General features: G+C 53.5%; 1 protein-coding gene across 5 annotated transcripts in view; it reads left to right on the forward strand.

Moving 5' to 3' along the window:
* Nucleotides 1-24272, forward strand: part of MAP4 (microtubule associated protein 4) — a 150469-nt gene that overhangs the window by 97366 nt on the left and 28831 nt on the right. For all 5 annotated transcript variants that reach the window (XM_041408508.1, XM_041408510.1, XM_041408511.1 and 2 more), the window contains exon 12: nucleotides 281-427. In XM_041408508.1, coding sequence (XP_041264442.1) covers nucleotides 281-427 — 147 coding nt within the window. The remainder of the gene's footprint in view (nucleotides 1-280; nucleotides 428-24272) is intronic.

The following is a 24272-nucleotide window of genomic DNA, read 5'->3' on the forward strand; positions in this document are numbered from 1 at the left end:
TTGGGTTGATTACAAAGAGGGAAAAAACCCAAACAAACCCTCACTCTGTGCTTAAAAGCCCTGAAACAGCCCCTGCTTCGTGTTCTACCCCCACCTTGGCATGTGCCAAATACAAAAGTGCTGCTGAAATGGGATTTGTGAGGGGATGAACCAACCGTGTCTCATAAACCTCATTCCTGTTAAACACAAAATTAACCCCTTTGCAAGGGCTGGGGTTTAGCTGCAGGCTGCCTGTGCTCCTGAGACCTGAAGCTTTCTGTTCCTGTCTTTCATGTTCCAGCTGAAGCAAAAGGAGCACTAGAAAACAAAGAGCTTCCAGAAAAATCTGCTCCTGCTGAGAATGGTGAGACACAGAAGGAGGAGGCTGAGCACAACCACGTCCAACATGCAGAACCTCAGGAAGGGAAAGCCCTGCAGGAGCCCACAGGTAGGACAGAAACCTTAACATAAAAAATAATTCCATTTCTTCATGGAAACCTCCTCTGGGAACTCTTGACCTTCTGCTCCTGGCTGTGGGGCCACCTGGGCCAGCAAAAATGTCTTTGTGTGGCTCTCAGTGCTCCTGGTGCTGGCTCTCCCTTCCCCTCGGATCCCTGCCCTCTCCAAGGCTCTTTTCCCCCCACATCCAAACTAAAAGCCCAAATCCCTGTGCTCTGGGTGCTTTATCACTGGGACTGGCTCACAGCTGTGCTGGAGGATTGCAGAGCTCTCATCTCTCTGCCATCAGCACTGGCTTTTATTTTGGTGTTGAGAAGGACTGTTAATTCTCGTGAGGATATTCCCAGGGAGGATCTCCTTCCCAACTGAGCTGTGCAATTGCCAAAGGAAGATGGGATTTTCTCCTGCTCCACTGACCCAGCCTCCAGAGGGGCTGGTGCTGCTCACACTTGGTGAGGAGGAGGATTTGTGGGCCAGGGCTGAGTGACAAACAAGTGCTGCTCTCCTCACCCCCTGAGGGATCCCCAGGGACACAGCAGGTGACCCTGGGACAGAGGCTCTGCCTCCCCCTGCTTCCTCCCTGGCTGCTGGGGAAACTTGGCTCTCTTGCCCCCATCTCTCTTCCCATCTTCCCACTAAACTTCTGTTTTCCCACTCTGGAAGGATGCCAGCTAGAGATATAAAAAGGCTCTCTCTGATCTTGTCTTGCTGAGACAAAATGGATCCTTAATGCATTTTTAAAAAGCAATGGCATGTCCTTGCAAGAAGTGGTGCTTTTTGGTGGGGTAAGAGCCTGTGTCAGACTTGTGTTTAAATAGCACTGGTGGATGGATTTGGGGTAGATCACACAGGTGTTGGGGTAAATAGCTACCCCAGCCCTCCTGAGGTGGCTCTGGTGTGGTTCCAGTGCTGGGAAATCCTGCACATCTGCCTGTAGGGCCTGTTTGAGAGGGCTGCAGCCACACAGAGAATATATTTATTATTTCTTTTATCAAGCAAGTAGTGGCCTTGATGTTTGAGCAGGCTTCCTGTATTCCAGGTCTTCCCACTGCACAAGTCAGGCAAGCTCCCAAATCCAGGGACCGTGGGTTTGGCAGAGCAAAACCTGCCCCAGTGCCTCTCACAGATGTGCCAGAGGAGCATCCTGTAGGTGTCCCACAGCAGAAGAGTCCTGAGCCCAGAGCAGACCCCTGTTCCACAGTGGAGCTTGGCTGTGGTGCTGGAGCATCCCCTCGCTTTAGGGCTCCTCACAAAAAGGCCACCAATGTCCCCACGGAGCCTGTGGAGAGCTGCAGAGATCCCCCCCAGGAAAACTGGGATTTGGAAGGTGCCATGGTGAAGAAAAAGAAAAAGAAACCAAAACAAAGGAGAAACCAGCTGCCAAGAGGGATGGAGTTCTGGGATGAGAATGGAACAGCCTCCAGAGGTGCCAGGAGTGCTCCCTTTGGGGTGGAGTGGCAGAACCCAGCCGTGTGTCCCAGAACACCCCCAGGAAGCAGAGCTCTGGATGTGCCACAGGATGCTAAAATAACAGCTGGGAGTCATATCCTGGAGGAGCAAAAGGCCTTCCCTGTGCCAGCCCCAGGACAGCAGGGCCCAAAACCCAGCGTGCTGCATGCCAGCCCCAGGGAGGAGATGGAACCACAGGGAAGGAGAGGTGACAGCTGGATGCTGGGATCTAAGGGCAAAAGCAAAGAGGTGCCCTCAGAGCAGGTGGGCCAGGCTGAGGTGCAGGAATGTGCTGCAGCCAAGGAACCCAGCAAGGCCACGGAGAGAGATTTCCCCAGGAAAAATGAGAAGAGGGAGGACAGGGAGTCAAAAGGTGCCGAGCTGAAGGTCAATCTGAGCAAGGCAGAAACTCCCTTACAGACCAGCCCTTCAGAGCTGCCCCTGTCCCATAAAAACAAGGAGCCCAAAACCCCATCTCCAGGGCAGGAAGCACCCAGTGACTCTGTCCAGCAGCCTTCCCTGGAAACAGCAGCCAGGAAAAGCTGGGAAAGAAGCAAAGGGCTTGAAAGGGAATCCCTCAAACAGCCTCACCTGGAGGCTGCAGCCGTGGAGGACAAGCTCCCTGCAGAGCCAAAGGCAGCTGGAGAAAGTAAAAGAGGGTCAGAGGGAGGAGTGGGGAGCCCAAGAGATGCTCCTGGAGCTCCTGTTCCAGTTCCACCAGAAGCTGGGGAGGTTCCAGCTGGGCAGGACAGGGCCCAGGCTGTCCCCAAACATCCCAGCCCTGGCGAGGCAGGGGCCAGGGGGGTGGCAGCAGATCCAAAGCAAGGGAAAGGAGTCCCTGGTTCTGAGCAGCAGGCTGGGCCAGACCCCGGCCTGGCACGCGGCACGGAGCGGCCTAAGAAAAAGCGCAGCGAAGGGAGAGGCAAAAGAATGAAAAGCTGCTCGGAGCAGGTGATGCTCTCAGAGGATGGAGGCAAATCCTCTGATGGAGGGAGGGCAGACGAGGCTGGGCAGGAAGCAGTTTATCCTGAAAATGGCCACGGTGTTCCTGCCAGAGGACACCCATCAGGCAGCGCTGCACAGGCCTGTCCTGCAGACAAGCCCAAAAAAAGAGGCAGCGATGGAAGGAGCAAAAAAGGGGAAAGGAGCTTTTTCCAGCAGCCTTTCCTTGAGAATAAGATGGACTCAGGGAGTTTTCCTGAGGGAGCTGATAAGGTGAAGGAGGGCAGTGATAAGGGCAGAGAGCAGGGCTGTGTCCCTGCTGGGGGCTTGCAGGAAAATGCAGCTAAAATGCAAAGGCCAGTTGAGCTGGGACCGGAGAAACCGAAAGAAAATGTTGGGAAAGGTGAAACAGCTGATTTGGGAGCTTTAGGCCAAGCTTTGCTGCTGGAGAAGAGCAGAGAGGAAGCCAAAACTCCTGCTGTGGCTGCCACCATCAGCCCCACAGAACAGGTGGGTTGGGCTGGGAAAGGCAGGGAGGCTGGAGGTGCTGGGCTCAGCTCGGATGTGCCAGTGCTGGCAGAGAAACCCAGGAAGAGGAGCAGTGATGGGAGAAGGAAACAGCCTGAGAAAAGCCCCTCTGGGCAGGCAGCTGTCCTGGGGGCTGGGGGGGAAGCCAGGCAGGAGCAGGTGCCTGGAGGCAGGAAGGAAATGAGCTTGGCTGAGGAGAAGGGGTCTGGTTTGCAAAGAGAGAGGCTGGAGGAGGAGCTGGGCAAGCCCAAAATCCAGAGTGCCACTGGGAGCTTCTCTGAGCAGCCAAATCTTTCAGGCCATAAAACAGAGACTTCAGAGCCAGAAATAGGGAAAGGAAACTTGGGAACTAAAGGAACTTGGCCTGTGAATAAAGGGAAGGAAGCAGATAAATCCCCGGAGCACAGGGCAGGGATGCACAGTCCCACCAGGGAACTGGGCATGGACAAGCCCAAGGGTAAAAGCAGAGATGGGAAAGACAAAAAGGCTGAGCACAGTCCTGAGCTGCAGCCAGGTGACATCCCTGCAGTGGGACGTGTTCAACAAGCTCAGTCTGAGGAGAGCAAAGAGAATTCCAGGACTCCAGAGGTGCTGCTGGGTCACCTGCCTGATCCTGCCAAGGTCCAGGCCCCTGCTTTGCCCCTGGAGCCAGGGAAGTCACACACAGGTGGTGAAGAGAAGCCCAGAAAGGGGGAGCCTGACCCACAGCAGCCTTTGCTGCTGGAGCATAAAGCAGGAGCAGAGGTGCTCCCTCCTGCTGGCCTGGAGATCAGGGACAAACCTGAGGCCGGAGGTGCCAGTCCTTGCAGCAGGAATAAAAATCCTGTTCCAGAGCATCCAGCAGTGTCAGATCCCAGCCTGGCCCCAGTCACCGAGAGATCTAAAAAGAGGGGCTATGATGGAAGCAGTAAAAAGGCTAAAAATGCCTCCAGGCAGGCTGTTCCTCTGGAGGCAAAAGCAGACAGGAGGGAAGCACAGCCTGCCGTGGGAGCTGGGCTGGAATGTGGGGTGGAAGACACAGATCTTGTAGATGAAAACAGAAACATTAAAAACTTTCCCACTGGCCCTCAAAGACTTGGGAATAATAAAGGAAGTGACTTCAAGTCCATGTCTCAGACCCCAGCAAGTGGCCCTGGGGGTGGGGGTGATGCTCCCTGTGGCCTCCCAAAGCAGGGAGAGGGGGGTGCAGGGGCTGGGGGCCTTCCTCCTCCTCCTCCTCCTCCTCTAGAAGCAGTGGCAGAGAAAAGCAACAAAGAGCCTGGACTTGGTGCTAAGAAGGAGATGCAGACCCTGAGATCTCATGAGCAGCCCAAAGAACCTGGAAAAGAGGTTTCCCAGAAAGGTGGGGAGAGCAGAGAGGCTGGTTCCCAGGGTGGCCGGCCCGAGGACAAAAGTCACCTTTGTCCCGTGGCAAAGGTGGATGATAAGGAAATAAAACCCATTGATACAAAGCACAGCACTGCCAAGGCTCCCTCAGAGCTTCCTCACAAGGCAGCAGATCCAAAACACAGAGCAGCCTCTGCAGCTGCTGAGGGGACAGGGGGACCAGAGGCCACCGTGTCCTGTGCAGAGACGGGCGCAGGGAGGTCCCCAGGCCCTGCAGGGACACCTGGCAGCACAGGGAGGTCCACAGCCCCTGCAGGGACACCTGGCAGCACAGGGAGCATTTCCACAGCCCCTGCAGGGACACCTGGCAGCACAGGGAGCATTTCCACAGCCCCTGCAGGGACACCTGGCAGCACAGGGAGCATTTCCACAGCCCCTGCAGGGACACCTGGCAGCACAGGGAGCATTTCCACAGCCCCTGCAGGGACACCTGGCAGCACAGGGAGCATTTCCACAGCCCCTGCAGGGACACCTGGCAGCACAGGGAGCATTTCCACAGCCCCTGCAGGGACACCTGGCAGCACAGGGAGCATTTCCACAGCCCCTGCAGGGACACCTGGCAGCACAGGGAGCATTTCCACAGCCCCTGCAGGGACACCTGGCAGCACAGGGAGCATTTCCACAGCCCCTGCAGGGACACCTGGCAGCACAGGGAGCATTTCCACAGCCCCTGCAGGGACACCTGGCAGCACAGGGAGCATTTCCACAGCCCCTGCAGGGACACCTGGCAGCACAGGGAGCATTTCCACAGCCCCTGCAGGGACACCTGGCAGCACAGGGAGCATTTCCACAGCCCCTGCAGGGACACCTGGCAGCACAGGGAGCATTTCCACAGCCCCTGCAGGGACACCTGGCAGCACAGGGAGCATTTCCACAGCCCCTGCAGGGACACCTGGCAGCACAGGGAGCATTTCCACAGCCCCTGCAGGGACACCTGGCAGCACAGGGAGCATTTCCACAGCCCCTGCAGGGACACCTGGCAGCACAGGGAGCATTTCCACAGCCCCTGCAGGGACACCTGGCAGCACAGGGAGCATTTCCACAGCCCCTGCAGGGACACCTGGCAGCACAGGGAGCATTTCCACAGCCCCTGCAGGGACACCTGGCAGCACAGGGAGCATTTCCACAGCCCCTGCAGGGACACCTGGCAGCACAGGGAGCATTTCCACAGCCCCTGCAGGGACACCTGGCAGCACAGGGAGCATTTCCACAGCCCCTGCAGGGACACCTGGCAGCACAGGGAGCATTTCCACAGCCCCTGCAGGGACACCTGGCAGCACAGGGAGCATTTCCACAGCCCCTGCAGGGACACCTGGCAGCACAGGGAGCATTTCCACAGCCCCTGCAGGGACACCTGGCAGCACAGGGAGCATTTCCACAGCCCCTGCAGGGACACCTGGCAGCACAGGGAGCATTTCCACAGCCCCTGCAGGGACACCTGGCAGCACAGGGAGCATTTCCACAGCCCCTGCAGGGACACCTGGCAGCACAGGGAGCATTTCCACAGCCCCTGCAGGGACACCTGGCAGCACAGGGAGCATTTCCACAGCCCCTGCAGGGACACCTGGCAGCACAGGGAGCATTTCCACAGCCCCTGCAGGCAAGGACAGGAAGGCTGGAGGGGTTGAGCAGAGCAGGGACATGAGGAATGAGCAGAGCTCGCCCCAACAGCAGGGCACTGAGCCTGAGGCTGCTGGGACAGCTGCCCAAACGACCCAAAAACAGTCCAGAGAGAACAAAAAAGGTCCCTGTCAGCCTGCAGAGGAGGACCCTGCTCTCCTGAAGGATGATGCTCCTCGTGCTGGGGAGGTTCTCCTGAAGGACGCTCCGGTGTCAAAGTCTGAAGGGGATAAACCTCAAGAGAAAACCAAGGAAAAGGATTCTCAAGCCAAAAGCAAAGAAAAGGAGTCTCAGGACACAAATAAAGAAAGAAAAACTCAAGTTACAGCTAGAGAAAAGGAATCTCAAGACATAACCAAAGAGAAGGAATCTCAAGTAACTAAAGAAAAGGAGTCTCAGGACACAACTAAACAAAAGGAATCTCAGGACACAACTAAAGAAAAGAAATCTCTAGAAGTTACTAAAGAAGAGGAATTTCAGGACACAACTAAAGAGAAGGCATCTCAAGAAATTACTAAAGAAAAAGAATCTCAAGACACAGCCAAAGAGAAGGAATCTCAGGACACAGCTAAAGAGAAGGAACCTCGAGCCCCAAGTAAGGAGACAGAAGAAGAACGTGAGCAGAAAGTGGTGAAAGAGGCAAAGAAAGAGAGAGTGAAGGCAGCAGAGCAGCTCAAGGGCTACATGAGACCCACCAAGGCCCGAGGGGTGGCAGCCCTGGTGCCAGCCCTGGCGGCCAGAGCCGTGCCCCGGCGGCCGGACAGAGGTGTGTGTGTGCCAGGGCCTGCTGCGTGCCCTGGCCTGGCATGAGCCCCCGTGGGCATCCCAGCGTGGCATGAGGGGTGCTGGCTGCTCTCAGGGGCTGCTGGGGCTGCTTGCCTGGCTCACAGTGCTCATCCCCAAAGTCAGAGCTGGCACAGCTCTGCTTTGGGTCATCCTTGGGATTGAGTTACAGCTGTTGTGGAGGGTCTGGGTGCAGGTGGCCCTGAGCTGGGGTGTGGCGGTGTGCCCTGACCCTGCTCAGGGATGGAGGATGCCAGGGGCAGGGAATGTTCTGGGTCCCTGCTGTTGGCAGGGTTTGGCTTTATCCCACCTCAGACCAGCTGCATCCCCTCCTCCTCCTGCAGTTGGTTTGGCTTGAGCCTCCTTGAGCCTCTTCATCCGTAAAATGTGTTTCCTTCTAGAATCAAAACCTTTTCCAAAGCAGCTCTAACAAAACAATGGTGGGACTGATGTAAATTTTGGGACTTTATCCCTCTTAGGAGACTTTGGATGGGCTGGTCAGCATCCAGGGCTGGGCACCCTGGCTGTTCTCCAGGGAACAAGCTCCCTGTGCTCATTGCAAATGAGCTGGAATTCATCCCACAGAGCTGAACCCAGTTCTTAGAAATTTTGAAATATGGCTAGAGATAAAATTACAAATATTCTTGTACTTGTGCTCATTGTAAAGCTTCCTCAGACAGAGCTGGCATCTCTGTGAACCCCGCTCTGCCGCGACGGGCCGGGGAGTTTATCCCTGCCCTCAGGTGCTCTCCAGTTTTGCCTTGTCATCAGGCATGGAAGTTTGCTGCTGTTCCTGCAGAGTTTCTTGCTGCCAGTTTGCATGATGCAGCCACTAACTCACCAGACCCCGAGCTCCAGAGTGCCTTAACATGCTGCTCAGGTTTTTGAGAGGTTTTGTAATTTTAATGAGTGTTGCATAACCTGAAGTAGCTCTGTTTTAGTGGAAGTGGTGTTCTCTGCATGAACTTGTGCCTGCAGAAGTGATGCTCTTTGGTGCATGATGCAACAAAACAAAGGGAAAGCTGAAGGCAGCAGCTTTTACAAAACCAACGTTTCTCCCAAGCCTTTCCATTGTCTGCCAGGAGTTTTTGGAGGAAAAGCTCCTCCTGAATATCTTGCACAGGTAACGGTGCACGGATTGGAGGAGTCCTGGCTCAGAGTAGCACTGTGAGTAAGTTGGCACAAACTTTGCAGCTGGAAGTTGTCCTGATGTCATTTTACTCAGGGCTTTGATAACCTTCCATTGCTTTCCTCCTTTCAACACTTTGTAGAGTCAACAGTTGGTGTGTTGGGGTTTTTAGGAGGAGCTCGGAATGGCCAGCTCTGAGTTTCCCCAGAAGATGCTGGGCCCTGCCCAGGCTCCCCAGGGAATGGGAACATTCCCAAGGCTGCCAGAGCTCCAGGAGCAGTTGGACAGCACTCTCAGGGATACACAGGGTGGCATTTTGGGATGTCTGTGCAGAGCAGGAGTTGGATCAATGATCTCTGTGGGTCCCTCCCAGCTCAGGAGCTTCCATGGTTCCAGGCCTGAGCTTGTTTTGGAGCTCCTGGTGCTGTGTTCCCACAGCAGCTGAAGGTGCTTTGCCATCCCAGAACCCCAGGATCATTAAGGCTGCAGTCCTGTGCCCAATCCCAGCCTTGTCCCCAGCCCAGAGCCCCGAGTGCCACCTCCAGGAGTTCGTGGGATGGGCACTCCAACCCTCCCTGGGCAGCCCCTGCTCCCAGATCCAGATCCATGACCGAGGCTTTTGTCTCCATTTCCATCCATGCTGGCCCTTCCTGGACCAGCTGTTCCAGAGCAGTTGGACAGCACTCTCAGGGATACACAGGGTGGCATTTTGGGATGTCTGTGCAGAGCAGGAGTTGGATCAATGATCCCTGTGGGTCCCTCCCAGCTCAGGAGCTTCCATGGTTCCAGGCCTGAGCTTGTTTTGGAGCTCCTGGTGCTGTGTTCCCACAGCAGCTGAAGGTGCTTTGCCATCCCAGAACCCCAGGATCATTAAGGCTGCAGTCCTGTGCCCAATCCCAGCCTTGTCCCCAGCCCAGAGCCCCGAGTGCCACCTCCAGGAGTTCGTGGGATGGGCACTCCAACCCTCCCCGGGCAGCCCCTGCCCCCAGATCCAGATCCATGACTGAGGCTTTTGTCTCCATTTCCATCCATGCTGGCCCTTCCTGGACCAGCTGTTCCAGAGCTGCAAACACCCCCAGGGCCTGGCTGAGTCCCTCAGTTGGCACAAGTGGGGTGGAAGTGCCTGGAGAGGGAATTCACACCCCAGGGGCACCGAGCTGAGCCCAGCACCAGGGAGGGGAAGGCTGCTGAGATCCCTGGCCATGTGCTTGTTCATGGCACAGATCAGGGAACTGGTCAGCTTGGAGAAGTCCAGCCTTTAACCCCAGCACTGCCAGGACCACTGACCCACATTCCCCTGTGCCACATCCACAAGTTTTTTTTCCAGGGCTGGTGGTGGCAGCACTCCCCTGGGCAGGGCTGCAGGAGATCTCTGTGGATGTCCAGGTGTCACAGGGACTGTGTGTCCCCTCCACGTGCCTGTTTGTGCTCCTGTTCTGTAACCATGGCATGCTCAGGGCGTTTGTATCTTTATCTTTAGGACTGGGGGCCTCCTGCTCCACACCTGATATCCTCACAGGATCCTGGAATGGTCTGGGTTGGGAGGGACCTTAAAGAACACCCAGTGCCACCCCTGCCATGGCAGGGACACCTCCCACTGTCCCAGATGCTCTAAGCTCTGTCCAGCCTGGCCTTGAGCACTGCCAGGGATCCAGGGGCAGCCACAGCTGCTCTGGGAATTCCAGCCCAGCTAGGAATTCCCAATCTCCCATCCATCCCTGCCCTCTGGCAGTGGGAGCCATTCCCTGTGTCCTGTCCCTCCATCCTTGTCCCCAGCCCCTCTCCATCTTTCTTGTTTCTTTCCCCTGGTGGGCAGGCAGTGATTTGCTCCCATTTTAAGGCATTTTGCAGGACCTCCTGCTGAAGTTCAGTGATGAAATCTCTTTAGCCAGGCTCCCATGTCCTACACTGTGTGTTCCAGGATAACAGGATGCTTCCCTAAAAACATCAGCTCCTGTCTGTGCTGCTAAAATAGGTGCCAGCGTTGTGGTGCAGCTCCCCCGGGAGCCATGGCAACTGTGATGCTGCAGATCCCTCTCTGAAGGGAGTGGATCCATCTCCTGTAAATTAGGCCTTGCACACTTGGGTAATTTTATTTTTTTTCTATTTTTGACTGTGAAGCTTAAGGAACATTGGCTATAAGGCTGATTGTGCAGTTCTTAAATTTAATCCCTTATCCCTCTTTTGGGTTTATTTCAGCTTCTCATTGTTGTCGTTGCTATTGGAAAAACTGCCCCACAGCCTCCTGGAAAATTATTTTATATCTTTTAATGTCAGGAGGCAAAGCTGATAACAGAAACACCACAGGCATTGTCAACCTTTACAATGTGACTGAACCTTTGTGGTGCCTCTTGTGTGAATTAAAACTCAATTTGGGAATTAGGGATGACAGTCAGGATCCTCAATTCTGTACTTCCAAGGAGGTGCTGGGTGCTGGGGAGTGGTTAAGGGGGGAATGATGGAAAGTTTGCACTGGGCCAGGGTTGGGCTGTTGGATTCTGATCTGCTGCTGACATCCCCCTTCCCTCTGCTCCTCAAGCTCTATTTCAAAGGCAGACTTGCAGAAGATTTTTTTTTCAATCTGTCCTTGAAGAATTGTCGATTTTAGAAAAAATAAATTAATTTGTTTCAGTGTTTGGGGGCTGTATCCTCTTATGGATTTTGATTTGCATAAGCTGTTCAGCCCAGGGCCAGCTCTGCAGCTGAGTGCTCGTTGCACAACCACCCTGTGGTGCAGACAGTCTGCTCCTGAATTCCTGCCCCAAATGGGGGCTGCTGGAGGGCTCATCTCAAGCCTGGATCCCTCTTCCCCCCCATCCATCCCCATCCCTGTGGCTGCCTCCTGTCCCCAGCCCGTGCCAGGCTGTCGTGCTGCCCATTGCCACAGTCACCCTGTGGGATGCAGGGCAGATTTCTCAACAGTTTGTGTGCAAATCAAATCCATTTAAAAGCAAGAAATGCCCATCCCTGTCAATGACAGGATTTGCTTTGCTTTTGCAGCCACAGTGAAGCTCTCTCTGTAAATATTTTCTTTTCCTGCCCGATTTCCATTATTTTAAGTGGGTCTAGCATTTGCACAGTAACCTTTCAGTCGTACCATGTTTGTAGTTCTCCTGTGGGACCCCAAACTGTAATTGGGTTTGTCTGACAGGAATTCATCAGCTGATTAACGCTGTGTTAATCAGGGCAGGGGCTGAAGGATGTGTAAGTGCAGCCAGTCATCCTGAGATCATCAGCACCGATGCAGCTGTGTGCAGGAGCTGGTCACAGCAGAGGTGCTCTAATAATGCTTTGGAGATGCTCAGTGCTGCTCATCATATTGCAGGCTGTGCATTAATTAAAGGCCTGTTAGTTATCCCAGGGGGTGTGTGAGGGCACTGAGCCCCACACGGTGTCACCAGGCAGTTCTGTCCGTGTCACAGGGCTTTGGGAGGGGACCTTGGCCCTGGGCTGCTCTCCTGCCCTTGGCCCTGCTGTGAGTTTGGCTCAGCTTGAGCAGAAGGCTTTGTGGAGCTGTTGCTTCTGCCCCTGGCTGAAAACTGAGCTGAGCTGAGCTGAGCTTGCAGGATGTTTTTCCAGAGGTGCAGCTCTGCAGTGTTGGGTGCTCAGGGGCCTCTGATCCAACAGGATCACAGAATTCCTGAAGAGTTTGGGTTGAATGGAACCTCAGACCTCATCCAGTGCCACCCCTGCCATGGCAGGGACACCTCCCACTGTCCCAGGCTGCTCCAAGCCCTGTCCAGCCTGGCCTTGGGCACTGCCGGGGATCCAGGGGCAGCCGCAGCTGCTCTGGGAATTCCATCCCAGCCAGGAATTCCTAATTCCCAGGATCCCACCTGAATCCCCCCTCCCTGTCCTGCCCCACCCCACGGCTCTGTGTTCTTTCCAGGGTGCCCAGAGCAGCTGATCCCAGTTCAGATGCCCCTGGTTTTTCCCCGCTGCTTTCCCACCCTGCTGCACCAGTTCTGGTTCCTCTCCAGCTGCATGCAGCCATGCCCAGCTCTCCCTTGGAGCTGGTCCTTGGCCAGCCTTCCTGGGCTTGATCTCCTTCCTATATTTCATATTCCTGCTCATCCTTGACTCTCAGATTTTCAAGAAAAGCTGGGAGCGAAACAAATCCACTTCTGGCTGCAGAGTCTGCCAGGCTGAGGCTGCTGACCACATTTCCTTAGTGGTGCTGTGTAACTTTCTGGGAAATCTGAATTCCAAACCTCTTTCCCTGGCTGATGTTGCCAGTCTGTGGCTTGTGCATCATTCGGTGAACTTTGTGTTGCCTCTGCTCGGTTTCCACTGTGAAATATCCCCACAATAAGCAAATATTGAGCTGGAAACACTCTGAGTGTGTTTGATTGCTGGTTTTGGTTGATCTCTGGTTTTTGATGTACATTCTAAAGCAGGATTTGATCTGTAAATGACCCGTCCTGTAAAACATGGGGCTGTGTTTATGGTTTGTACAACTCCACACCTTTGCAATGTTAACCTTACAGTGCAAGGTTCTGCTGGTCAGAATCCTAAACATTCCAGTTTTATCCCTCATCCTGGTTTCTTGCAGCCTGTGGGAAGAAGTGAAGCGTGAGTTGAGCAGGGCTGGCTCCACAACCTGTGTGTGTGTGTGAGCACAGGGGCAGGGGTGTGTAAATCCCAGGTTCCTGGGCACACAGAGCGTGTCCTCGTGGCTCTGCTCACTCTGATTGCTGTTCTTGCTAATAACTCTTAATTAGAGACCACACCAACCACGCTGGCACGGAGGAGCTCATCATGCTGGAAAGTGATGTTGCCTTAGAAACCAGTGCAAGAGGCTGCACAGAAACGATTGTGTTAGATTAAAGCAAAAAAAAAAAAAAAAAAACCTAAACCCCAGAGCATTAGCAGGGATAAGTAATAGCTTCAGGAGTGAAGCAAAAATAGAAGCACTAGGCTGATTCATCTGCTGAGGCTGGGAGGCTGCAGATTGGGTACCAGAGCTGACGTGGGATGTAGTGATCTCCGCCTGCTCCGGGGACTGGCACAGCCCAGCTCCACCTGGAGCTGCCCAGGCAGGGCTCAGGCATCCCTTGGGATGGCTGCCCTGGCAAAAGGGTCACTGAAAGCATCCCAGTAGATCTGAGTGGCTGCAGAGGGCAGTGCTGGGACTGAGACTGGGCTGGGGGTGCTCAGTGTCCTGGGCAGGCTGATCCTGTCAGCTCTGCCTGCAAGGAGGGACGGGGTTTAGTGAGGATAAAAGGATGTGAACAGGCAAAACAGAGCCTTCCTCCATGTGAACAGGCAAAATAGACCTTTCCTCCTTGTGAACAGGCAAAACAGAGCCTTCCTCCATGTGAACAGGCAAAACAGAGCCTTCCTCCATGTGAACAGGTAAAACATGAGCCTTCCTCCCTGTGAACAGGCTCTCTCACCTCCAGGAGGGAGTGGGACCCTCAGACACTGGGGGAGCTCCATGTGCAGAGCTGAACCAAGGCCTGATCTTCAGGATCTTGTAATGATGTCCCTGCTCCTGCCTGGCAGGAAAGGTGGTGGAGAGCCCAGAGGAGAGGGAAAGCCCAGATTTGGTACTTGAAGAGTAGGAAATGCTCCTCCATGTTGAACTGAGGGTAAAAGCAGTGGTGGGGGCTCCTTTGAGGGTATCTGACTCTCCCTTCCAAGCCAGCTCTGCCCCAGTGAGACCCTCCCTTACCTTGAGTCTCCTCTCAAAATCTGCCCAACTCTGTGTTCTGAACATCCTTCCACCCTTTCTGGCTCATCTTCATTGACCAGTTTGCTTTTTAATTCTTCAGAGAATTAAAGGTTTGTGGGACTCCAAAGGAACAAGAGGGAGCAAAGCTGTGGTGGGAGAGCTGCTGGTCACAGTGAGTGGCCATTCCTGGCCTTGCACAACCACCATGGCACAGCTTCAGAGGCAGAATATTCATAAATAGAAATTAAAAGAAATGGACTGGGTAGAAGATGGAGGCCAGGGCTGGGCAGGGCTCTGGGAGCAGCATGCTGTGGGCAGGAGGAAGCTGTTGGGAAGCTCTCAGCATATGAACTCTGCATTACCTCCATTAATGTCCTGAGAGATTAAATACTGGCTGACTTTGGAGATTTTTCATAGCTAAGCATTCTCCTGCTTCTGAGCATCCCAGGTATTGACTGTGGTTCATTTCCTGCATTAGCAAATATTATTTAATAAGACAGCAGTGGTTGCTGTTACTGGCTGTGCACTGACGTGGAGTCAGGCTTTTCTTCCCTGTGATGCAAATCCCTTCCATGATCTCAGGCTCTGAAGTACCAGCCCCAAAATCAAAGAGGGTTTTCTCCTCTGTTAGAAAGGGTAGATATTCACTTAAAAAAAAAAAAAATCAAATTAAAAGCTCCTAGGTGGTTTCAGAGTGCTTTACAGGGCTGCCCTCACTCCTGGGGAAGTGCTTTGAGGGATCTCTGGTGGATTGAGATTTCCTGTAAAAAAAATCTTGGTTTGGATTGCGTGAGCAATGGAGGAATAACAGCAATTACAGAGGATTAGAGGAACTCAGGGCCTGCCAGATTGGGGAGCACAGTCAGTACTTTCAGAGTGAGCAAGTGCTTGCAAACATTAGTCCTACATCAGGGAGGAGGGAGAGCACGAGCCGTGAGCTGAGAGCCCGCTTCCCACAGCAAGACACCTCGGAATATTTTAAAGCACAGAAAAATTGTTGAGGCTCTTTGAGAAGTGAAGGTTGTGGGTGGAACTATTCTGGTTAATTAGAGGCTGTCAGGAAAGATTCATATAACTTACAGTTCCTTAGTCATTGTTTTTAAATATAGCAGTGCCTTAAATCCCAAGCTTAAATACAAGCAGATAAATGTGTGGATTGTAGCATTTCTCACAGCAGGTTCAATTCAGGGGGCGTAGTGGAACTTGCAGGCTCTGGGTATAAAAATACATTTCTTTCAGTTCAACTCGAGCAGGGGAGGCCTTTTCCATGAGCTCTAAGGACATTTTCTCCAGAGTGGAGCGTGGTGATACCCGGGACGGTTCATGTGCTGTGACCCTGGTTCAGAGAGCAAAATCTGCCTCAGTCAAGGATTAAGCTGCACCAGACACTTAAGAATAAAAGCTGAATCTGCACTTTGGTGCTAATGCAACCCAGTTTAACCAGGGCAGTGGTGTCCAAATCACAGCTGCCAGCTGAAGAGGTGGCTGAGGAGGGCACATCAGAGGTGTTGAGGCTGGGTTGGGGTGGATCAACACAAACTGTGCTGTGCTGGTGTGGATGAAGGGTGAAAGAAAAAATCCACCTGCACCAGGACAACAAGCAATGAAGTTCATATTTTTGTCAGCGGGGGCACATGTCTGGCTTGTCTGGCAGATTCTGTGGACTCAAAAGAGGCAGCTGTTTCAAAACACTGATATGTGGCATCTTTAAATCGCCTAAAAATACTGTAAGATATGTTCATGTTCAAAAAAATGTAATGAAAATGAATCTTGCTGTATTTGAGACTCCAGGACCTTTCCAAACACATCCTATCCCATCCTTTTCAGCTTTGTCCTCTTGCTTACGGGGCGATCCGGTTTGTGAATTGTGAAATCCTCATTACAGCAGGACTTGTGATCACTGTTGACTCCAGAAGAATATATTAAAATGCACAGAAAACAAAGCCCTTGTGCTGAAAGGGCTCATTCTGCTCTGTGCTCTTGGGGCTGGGCTGGGGGGGCCGTGCTTGCCTTTGGTTTGCGGGGGAATCGCTGACCTCGGGTCCTGCGTGTTCTTGGAATGCCTCATCAGCAGGAATTGATACCCATCAAAGCATCGATCACAGCAGAGCTTGGCAGAGCAAAAGAAGAGACCAAAATTCCCCCAAAACGTGTCAAGACCCCCCAAAAGCTGCTGACAGAAAAACCCTTCCCCTGAGCCGATTAAACCCCACGGCAGCCTCAGCCCAGGGCCGGGCGCTCGCCTTCCCCAAGTGAATTCCTGAGGATTCTCCGCAAAAGGATGCAACCTGCCGGTTTCTTTTGAACTAGTGGCTGCCTGCAGTAAGTGAAGGCGACGGCGCAGGGGGTGGGGAGGACGGGGTTTGTCACGAATACCGGGGGCACGCCGTGTCGTCACGGCAGCGAGCCCGGCGCGCCGAGCGCTGCAGCGGAGCCGCGGAGCCGCCGCGATGTCCCTCTCCAACCAGCAGCCCGAGTACAGCCCGCTGGGCAAGGGCAAGAGCCCCGAGAGCTTCCCGGCAGCCTTCCACCGCATGGAGTCCCCGAAAGACTTCGGCAAAACCGAATTCGAGTGGCAGAGGACCGAGGGGAAGCTTAACGAGATTGGCTTGAACGTGAACTCGGGGGGACCGATTAAGGACGGGCTCGTTAAGAACGCCGGTTTCACGGATGAGGACAAGCTCTGCTTCTTCGAGGGAAAACTAGACAAAGAGCTAAAAATAGCTCAGAAAGACAAAAGAGAATTTGAGGTGCCGGGCAAGAAATACCAGGCGGCTGCAGGTCACCTTGAGAGCTGGTCCCTGATTTCGGAAACCTTTCCTTGTGCTGAAGGCAACTTCGGGAACCCTAAAGCGACCGATTTCCGCGTGGGACAGGCGGGAGCCGAAAAAGCCGCTCCTGGGCTGGGTAAAAATGAAGCCATCACCGACCAGGAGAAAGCCGTGGGTAAGGCTGGGATGGAGACCAAGTGCCAGCCGGAGCCAAAGCTGCCCCATCTCTCCGTGCCGGAGAGCGATGCCGGCAAATACGTGAAGGAGCAGGAAATCAGCGTCTGGAACCCCAATTTCCAGCCCGTCCTGCCGAACGACTCGGGGTCTAAAGAAGCGGCCGTGAAAAAAGATGGAGCCCCCGGCTATTGTGTCCTGGGGGTGCTTGGCGACAGCTTCGGGCAGAGCGGGCTCTCTGCCCCCGCTCCCGCAGCCAAAGCCGCCCCTCCGACCACCACCGTGGAGCTGGCCCAGGACGAGTCCAAAGGCAGTGACCTGAGCGAGAGCCCCGAGATGGAGGAGGAGATGGAGGAGCAGCTGGGCTCTGAGGGCAGTTTGCTGGCCAGGGCTGCCCACCAGAGGAAGGCGATGAGGCGTGCGATGTCAGAGTGCTCTCACTTGTCGGTGCCCCTAACCCTTAACCTGGCCGATAAATACCCTGAGCCGGTGCTTAGAGAAGACGTCGCCACTGGGCTGCTCTCTCCTAATAGCAGCCTGACCCAGAGCCGCAGCCCCACGGCCGGCAAGCCGAGCTCCCCGATGAAGAGGTCGCTGACGGTGGCGGAGGAGCAGGCGGCCGCGGCCCCGCCGAGCCCCGGCCCCGGCGCGCAGCCCCCGGCCCCGGCGCGGGAGGAGCCGGCCGCCAAGAAGCGAGAGGAATGGAACGGCAACAACTCGCTCAAGAAAGAGCTGGGCAGCCCGAGCGTGTTCCACAGCAAGCTGGAGCAGATCCCCGAGCTCGGCAGCCAGGACAAAGAGCGGCAGGAGGCGGCGGGCAAGAGGGACAAGAGGAACGGCGGCGATGGAGCGCCGGGGCTCGATGCTCCCAAAGGCAAAGGCGCCGAGCTGGAGCCCGGCAAAACGGCTCCTCCGGAGAGGAAAGAAATCGAGGTCAGCAATGTGCAGAGCTCTCTGTCTCCCAAGCAAGGAGATTTACCACGTGATGGTATGTTACTAATTTTTACCTCTCCGGGCAGGGAGCGGACAGGAGCTGGGAAGTGCCGAGTGACTTTAGAGCGCGGAGGGTGCACCTGGGAGCCCGGCACCCAGAACAAAGGATGGGTCTGCACAGATAGAAATGGAGGGGGAAAGGGGAAAATTGATTGCCTGGCTGGTTGCTCAGCGTCTGGTGCAGCGGCAGCTCTTAATGGCTTGTCGGGATCCTAAACCTGAGCGATGGATTTTTAGATCCGTGGCATCCCCAGGGGTCCCCACCGGTCTCCCCTGGGTACCCTCCTGCCACACCTCCCTAAGCAGAGGTACCCCAGATCACGAGCTGTATTGTGAATGCAGGGTGATAGCAAAGTTAAACCCTTTCAGCCCCTGCCAAAAAAATCTGCGGATTGTGCTTTTCCCGTAAGCTTCTGGCACTCCGTTTGAGGGGAGCACAAGAGTGATGGGTGCAATGATTTACGGAGTTAAGCTCTTCCCGGTGCTGAAATTCAAAGTGGAATTTCCCTGTCACTTTCTGGAAGCTCTTTCCCAAACCCCCCGTTTGAATGGAGCCGTTCCCGTTCCAAGGGTCAATAGCAGCTTGTTGTATTCTGTGGGGTTTGTTGTTTCAATGGTGCTGTGGTGTATGAGGTCACTCTTCCCGGATTTAAAATCTGTGAGAAGAGTAGTTAATCTTTGTTCTCCCGCCTGGAACAACATCTCTGTGTCCCCCTTGCCAGCCCCAGCCAGCAATAAACCTGCTTTTTTTCCCAGATTTTGGATGCGACGACGGTGTTTGTGCTTTGTCTGTCGCCCGCATTAACGAGAGGAGAGAAATTGTGTCAGGGGATAAAGACAAAAGATTTACAAGAGAATTTTTGCATCCTTTTGTAGCCAGCTGGTTTGTCAGCCCCTGAGAGGGCTGATGTAAAATGGAAAGTGTCACGTTGTCGAGGGAGGGGAGGGTGAAACTCAGGTGTGCAGGGGAGTGAGCTCCTCAGGTGGAGCCCCAGCACTCTTGGGGTGAGCTGAGCTCTCTGAGCGGGGCAGGGCAGTCCCCGAGGGGCTGGCTGTGCTCACCCAGCCGTGGGTTTGCTCTCCTGTGGCTTTGTGGTGTGTGAGTGACACCCCATGGTCACTCAGGCGGCTCTGGGCATGGCCCTCCAGGCAGAGTCACTCACCACTGCTGGGCCTAATGAGAGCTCTGCTTCCTCCTCTTATTTCTCTAGATGCTCCAGGTCCCAGTCTCGTGTTTGGGGAGCTGTGGAACAAGGTTTGGGCAGTACAGACTCCCCTCTGTGATGTGCCAACGCGTCTCACCTTTTCACTGAACCACAGGATCCCAGGATGGGCTGGGTTGGAGGGACCTCAAAGGCCATCGAGTGCCACCCCTGCCGTGGGCAGGGACACCTTCCCCTGTCCCAGGTTGCTCCAAGCCCCATCCAGCCTGGCATTGGACACTTCCAGGGATCCAGGGGTGTTGAGGATGGGGAGATTCTTCCCTTTCCATCCTCTCAGTGTTCCCTGGTTCCTCGCAGTTGGCTTGAGGGACAGGTTTTAATGAGCTCGGGTAGCCCTGGCCCCTTGGAGCCTGAGCAGAGCTGTCAGCTCCTGGCAGGCAGGTGGGAGCCATGGCTGCCCTGTGGTGGTCACAGGGAGCTCCTGGCTCGAGCCAAGGTTGGACAGGACACCTGGGGATGTTCCCTTGGGCTCAGGTCAGACCTCATGTTCCGTGGTCACCTGGGCTTGATTTTGTACCTAAACACGAGAGGGTCGTCAGTTGTCTTGGGAACTGAAACATGGCAGGAGTAAAGAGGTGTTGGCATCAAATGTGGAGCAGAAAAAACCCAAAAATGATGTATTTGTGCACACCTTTCATGTCAGAGTTCTCGGGGCGAAGGGGCTTGCCATCACCTTTCGTGTCACAGATTTTTGGGAGTTTGCTGACGTCTTTCATGCGTCAGGTTTTTTGGGGTTTGATGACACCTTTCGTGTCGCAGTTTTAGGGGTTCGCTGACACTTTCCACGTCCCAGTTTTTTTGGGGTGATGGTGTTTGCTGACACTTTCCACGTCCCAGTTTTTTTTGGGTGGTGGGATTTGCTGACACCTGCCCTGACAGCAAGGTTTAACTACAAGACAAATCAGCAACAATTCATATTTCATATTTTGGGCAACTGGGACCCCCAGTTTGGCTTGGCTGGTGAATTCTGTCCAGCTCAAGGGGCAGCTGTCACAAAGCACAGCTCTGTGGGATCTTTAAATCAGACGAAACATTTAAAACCTCATCTGAAGTGGATTGACATGTTTTCCCCAGAGGGGCTGAGCATCAGTGATGGAAAGGTCACTGAGATGGGAGTGCTCCGAGTGTTCTGACTGGGTTGTGTTTTGCAGATGGTTTATTCAGATTGCCAAGGGTTTTTTAGCATTCGGTTTAAAATTTTGCTCTTGCAATCTTTATTATGAAAGCTTGTTTGTTGTCCTTGCAATCACAGGTCTGGGTGAGCTGATGCAGAGATAGCTGAGCTGGCAGAGCTCTCACAGGCATCAGCATCATAGAATTTGAAAACTTATTTTCTACTATTTGTAGTTTTTCCTCTTTTTATCTCTGAGTTTATCCCCTTCTGGGAGCAAACAAAGCACTACATGCAAGTAAACGTTTTCTATATGTGCAGTTTAGAGGATTTTCAGAACGCAAGAGAAACCAGACAGAAATTCCTCAGATGTTCCTGAAAAGCTTTCCAGCTTTCTGTGCTGAGGATTTTTCCCTCTCCCCTGTTAATCAGCAGAGAGGTGGTTATAGTAAGAATAACTCCCCCAGCAGGCAGTGCTGGCTGGAAGGTGGAGCTGCTGCTAAACCCCTCCTGTGCATTTCATTCACAGTTCCTGTCCTGAGATCCTGATCAGCCTCCCTGCCTGAGCTCAGACTCACCTTGCAGCTCTCCATCCACTCCCCAGGCAGAGTGCTCAATGCATCCATTTGGTCTGACAGAAAGGAGCTTTTCCTTATTTTTGGGGGTTTTTTTGTTCTCTTTTTCTGCCTGCTCTGTCCGTTCACCCTGACCTCAGTGCTCACACCTGGGATAACAAATTCGGTCACTTGCACCTTTTATCATCCTAAAAATACTTTACAGAATTGTGCAGCCTGATCCCATTCATTTGTATGGTATCTCCACTTAAAGCAGACTTCCTTGGTTCTTCCCACCCAGGGCTGTGGGATTTTTTTGCTAAATATCTGCTCCTCTTGTGTTCTTTTAATAGAAACAATTAGTAGAATTGTACATAAAACTTCTCTTCCATGCAGACAGGTGGGTGTTGGGATGATCATAGAATCCCAGGGTGGTTTGATTGGAAGAGACCTTAAAGCCCATCTGGTGATGGCACATTTAGTTTAATTTTAGTTTAATTTCCTTTTAAATGCTGTGCCCCCAAGGCACTCCCTCTCAACCTCGCGTGCCCAGGGCAGGTATTTTCAGCCAGGAGATCCTGGCTGCAGATTAGCCCTGATCAGAGCTGAGCCCCAGGACCTGCCCAGCTCCCTCAGGAATCAAATCTCCCTGGACAAGTGGCTCTGCTGTTCCCAGCACTGAGGACAGGTTTGACACCTGAGTGTTGTGTGATTTATTATTATTTGTAGCCAGCGTCACCTCCAGCAGTGTCACTGCCAGAGGTGATGTCCTTCAGCACTGCCTGCACCTTCTGCCTTCTCTCCCTTCCTTGGCATCTCCCTGAGATATTTCCTGCTCTGGAACACCAGGAATTGCAGGCTGGGTCTGTCACATCCAACACCAGCTCATTTTGCATCAGGAAACCACCCTGGGTTTCCAGCTCAGGTTTTTTATACTCCATAAAGTCCAGCCTAACTTCCAATCTCCTGAAGGATTTCTTTTTCAGCAGAACACTGTGGTTTAGATGAGTACAGAACCCAGGACTCCCAGCAACAGAGGGTGTGAGAGCCCTGGCCTCAGGTTTGCACTGACTGAAGTTGGTGCTGGGATTGGGAATGTCAGCCCAGCTGCCTGTAAGGAACCAGCACTGCATTGGTGCTGTGGGGCACAGGAAATGGTGTTTGTGATAGGGGAGAAGACAGAAGTGACTGCAGCTGCTCTGTGCCTGGTTTGGACTGGGGAATACTGGGGAACCTCCCTGCAATTCACTGGATCATTAGTGACACCTTTGTGCTTGAGGGTTCCAAGACAGGATTGTCTTTATTTTACATTTTGAACAGTGTGGGACAGTTTTATGCCTTCAGACACTGAAAAGCTGAAGAGGGGCTTTGAGCAAAGGCCTGGAGGGACAGGACACAGGGAATGGCTCCCACTGCCAGGGGGCAGGGATGGATGGGAGATTGGGAATTGGGAATTCCTAGCTGGGAGGGTGGGAGGGGAGGATGGTGGAATTCCAGTTGTGGCTGCCCCTGGATCCCTGGCAGTGCCCAAGGCCAGGCTGGACAGGGCTTGGAGCACTCTGGGACAGTGGGAGGTGTCCCTGCCATGGCAGGGGTGGCACTGGGTGTTCTTTAAGGTCCCTCCCAACCTGAGTCTGGGAATGTCTGAATTCCATGTAAATGCCCTGTAAATCCCCTTGTCCCCTGGCCCAAGCACTGCCCAAGCTCAGGTGGCCACCTGGAGGTTCTCAGAGCAGCCTCAGGGCCAGCCTGAAACTGGAATTTGGGCCCCATTTCTGGCCTGCTCCTCCTGCCCAAGGCAGCTGCAGTTCAGGAGTGGTTTTGCTGCTGGGTCACTGTGATGGGAGGTGTTATTCAGAGCAGCCTCATCATTCCAGTTCATGCCCTGTTGGATGAACGTGGGGGGCACTTCAGGTTGTTCTGATTTGGGATTTCCCTTGCTGGGGTACAAATTGTCTTAACAGTCCTGGAGCCTTAGGTTTACAAATGCAGGCAAAGAGGACATCTGATTTATTCTCAGTTTCTTATATTGTTGCTAAATAAAATGCTGAGCCCTCTGCATTTGGGTCAAGCAGGAGATGTTGATTCTGCCTTTTCCAAGGAGGAGGAAGCAGCTCAGGGTTGTATTTCTGTTGAAACCAAGATTTGTTGTATTTGTAGATACTTTTCCAAAGAGACTTAGACAAAAAGGCTTTATCTGAGGGTGGGGTTTGGGATGCAGCTGCTCCTTTGGGGTGCTGAGGGATGAGGAAGGAGCTGAGGGATGAGGAAGGAGCTGGTGCCTCTCTCTGGTTCCACATGAGCAGGTTTTGTTCCAGGGCTTGTTTATGTCCAAGAGGGAGAGTAAAGACAAGGATGGTCATTGCCCTATTGCTTAATCTATTTCTCTTAATGGATTTTCAGCTGATGACTCTAATCCCGATGAGAATTATGGAGCTGTTTCATTGAATGATGTTTTAGTTGAGCTTAGCCTGCTAAATATCCCTGGCTGGGGATCTGGGGATGATGCCTGGCCTGGTTCACGTTGGGCTGCAGCTGTGGGCAGGGCAGGTGACACAGGGACTGCCACACAGTTAGAGGGACAGAGGAATCACAGAAAAAGTGTGGAATAACCTGAGCTGGGAGGGACCCACAGGGATCATTGATCACAGACACCCCAAAATCCCAGCCTGGACATCCCTGAGAGTGTGTCCAAACTCTCCTGGGGCTGTGGCAGGGTTGGGAATGCTCCCATTCCCTGGGGAGCCTGGGCAGGGCCAGCACCCTCGGGATGGGACACGAGGTGCAAGAGTCCCAAAAAGCAGGATGGGGTTACAGATCCAGCCTTGGCCTGCCAGGGCCAGAAAGCAGGAACACTTCTGGCCTTTTGAGAGGAGCCCAAGACAGGTTCTACAGGGTCTCCTTTTGGCATGGAGGATGGGTTTTTGGGAAATCTTGCTCTTTCCTAAGCTGCTGGTTGGTGTTGAGCTGCCCACAGGCATTGCTCCTGAGTTCTGTGATTTATAAAACAGTGCAGTAACACAGTTTAACTTCAAAAACATCCTCCTGGGTGCATTTCTGCGAGTGCTGTTGCCTCATTTTACTTCTTCAGGGAATACAAACAGCAAAGCTTTTCAAGTTTTGTGCCTGTTTGGGTTTTTCACACAGAGTTGCAGCTTTTGTGAGAGCTGTTACTCAAAACTGAAGGTTTGTGTTTGCTCCCTGCTGGCTCAGCTCAGCATCACCTCACACCAGCTGGGACTCTGCGCTGGATCTGGAGGATGGAGGTGCCATAAGGATGCTCCTGTGTGGCTTTCCTCCAGCACAGGGGCTTGTAGCAATCCAGAAAGAGAGAGAACAAAAGAAAAAACTCTGTCGATTCGTAAATCCTGATGTTTGAAAGAGAGCAAAGTCAGGTGAAGATAAATGGAAAAAATTCCTGGTTGTGAGGGTGGGGAGGTGCCCAGAGCAGCCCCTGGATCCCTGGCAGTGCCCAAAGCCAGGCTGGATGGGGCTGG

This window comes from Onychostruthus taczanowskii, unplaced genomic scaffold (assembly GCF_017590055.1).
Source record: "Onychostruthus taczanowskii isolate IOZ18803 unplaced genomic scaffold, ASM1759005v1 scaffold3, whole genome shotgun sequence".
NCBI lineage: Eukaryota > Metazoa > Chordata > Aves > Passeriformes > Passeridae > Onychostruthus > Onychostruthus taczanowskii.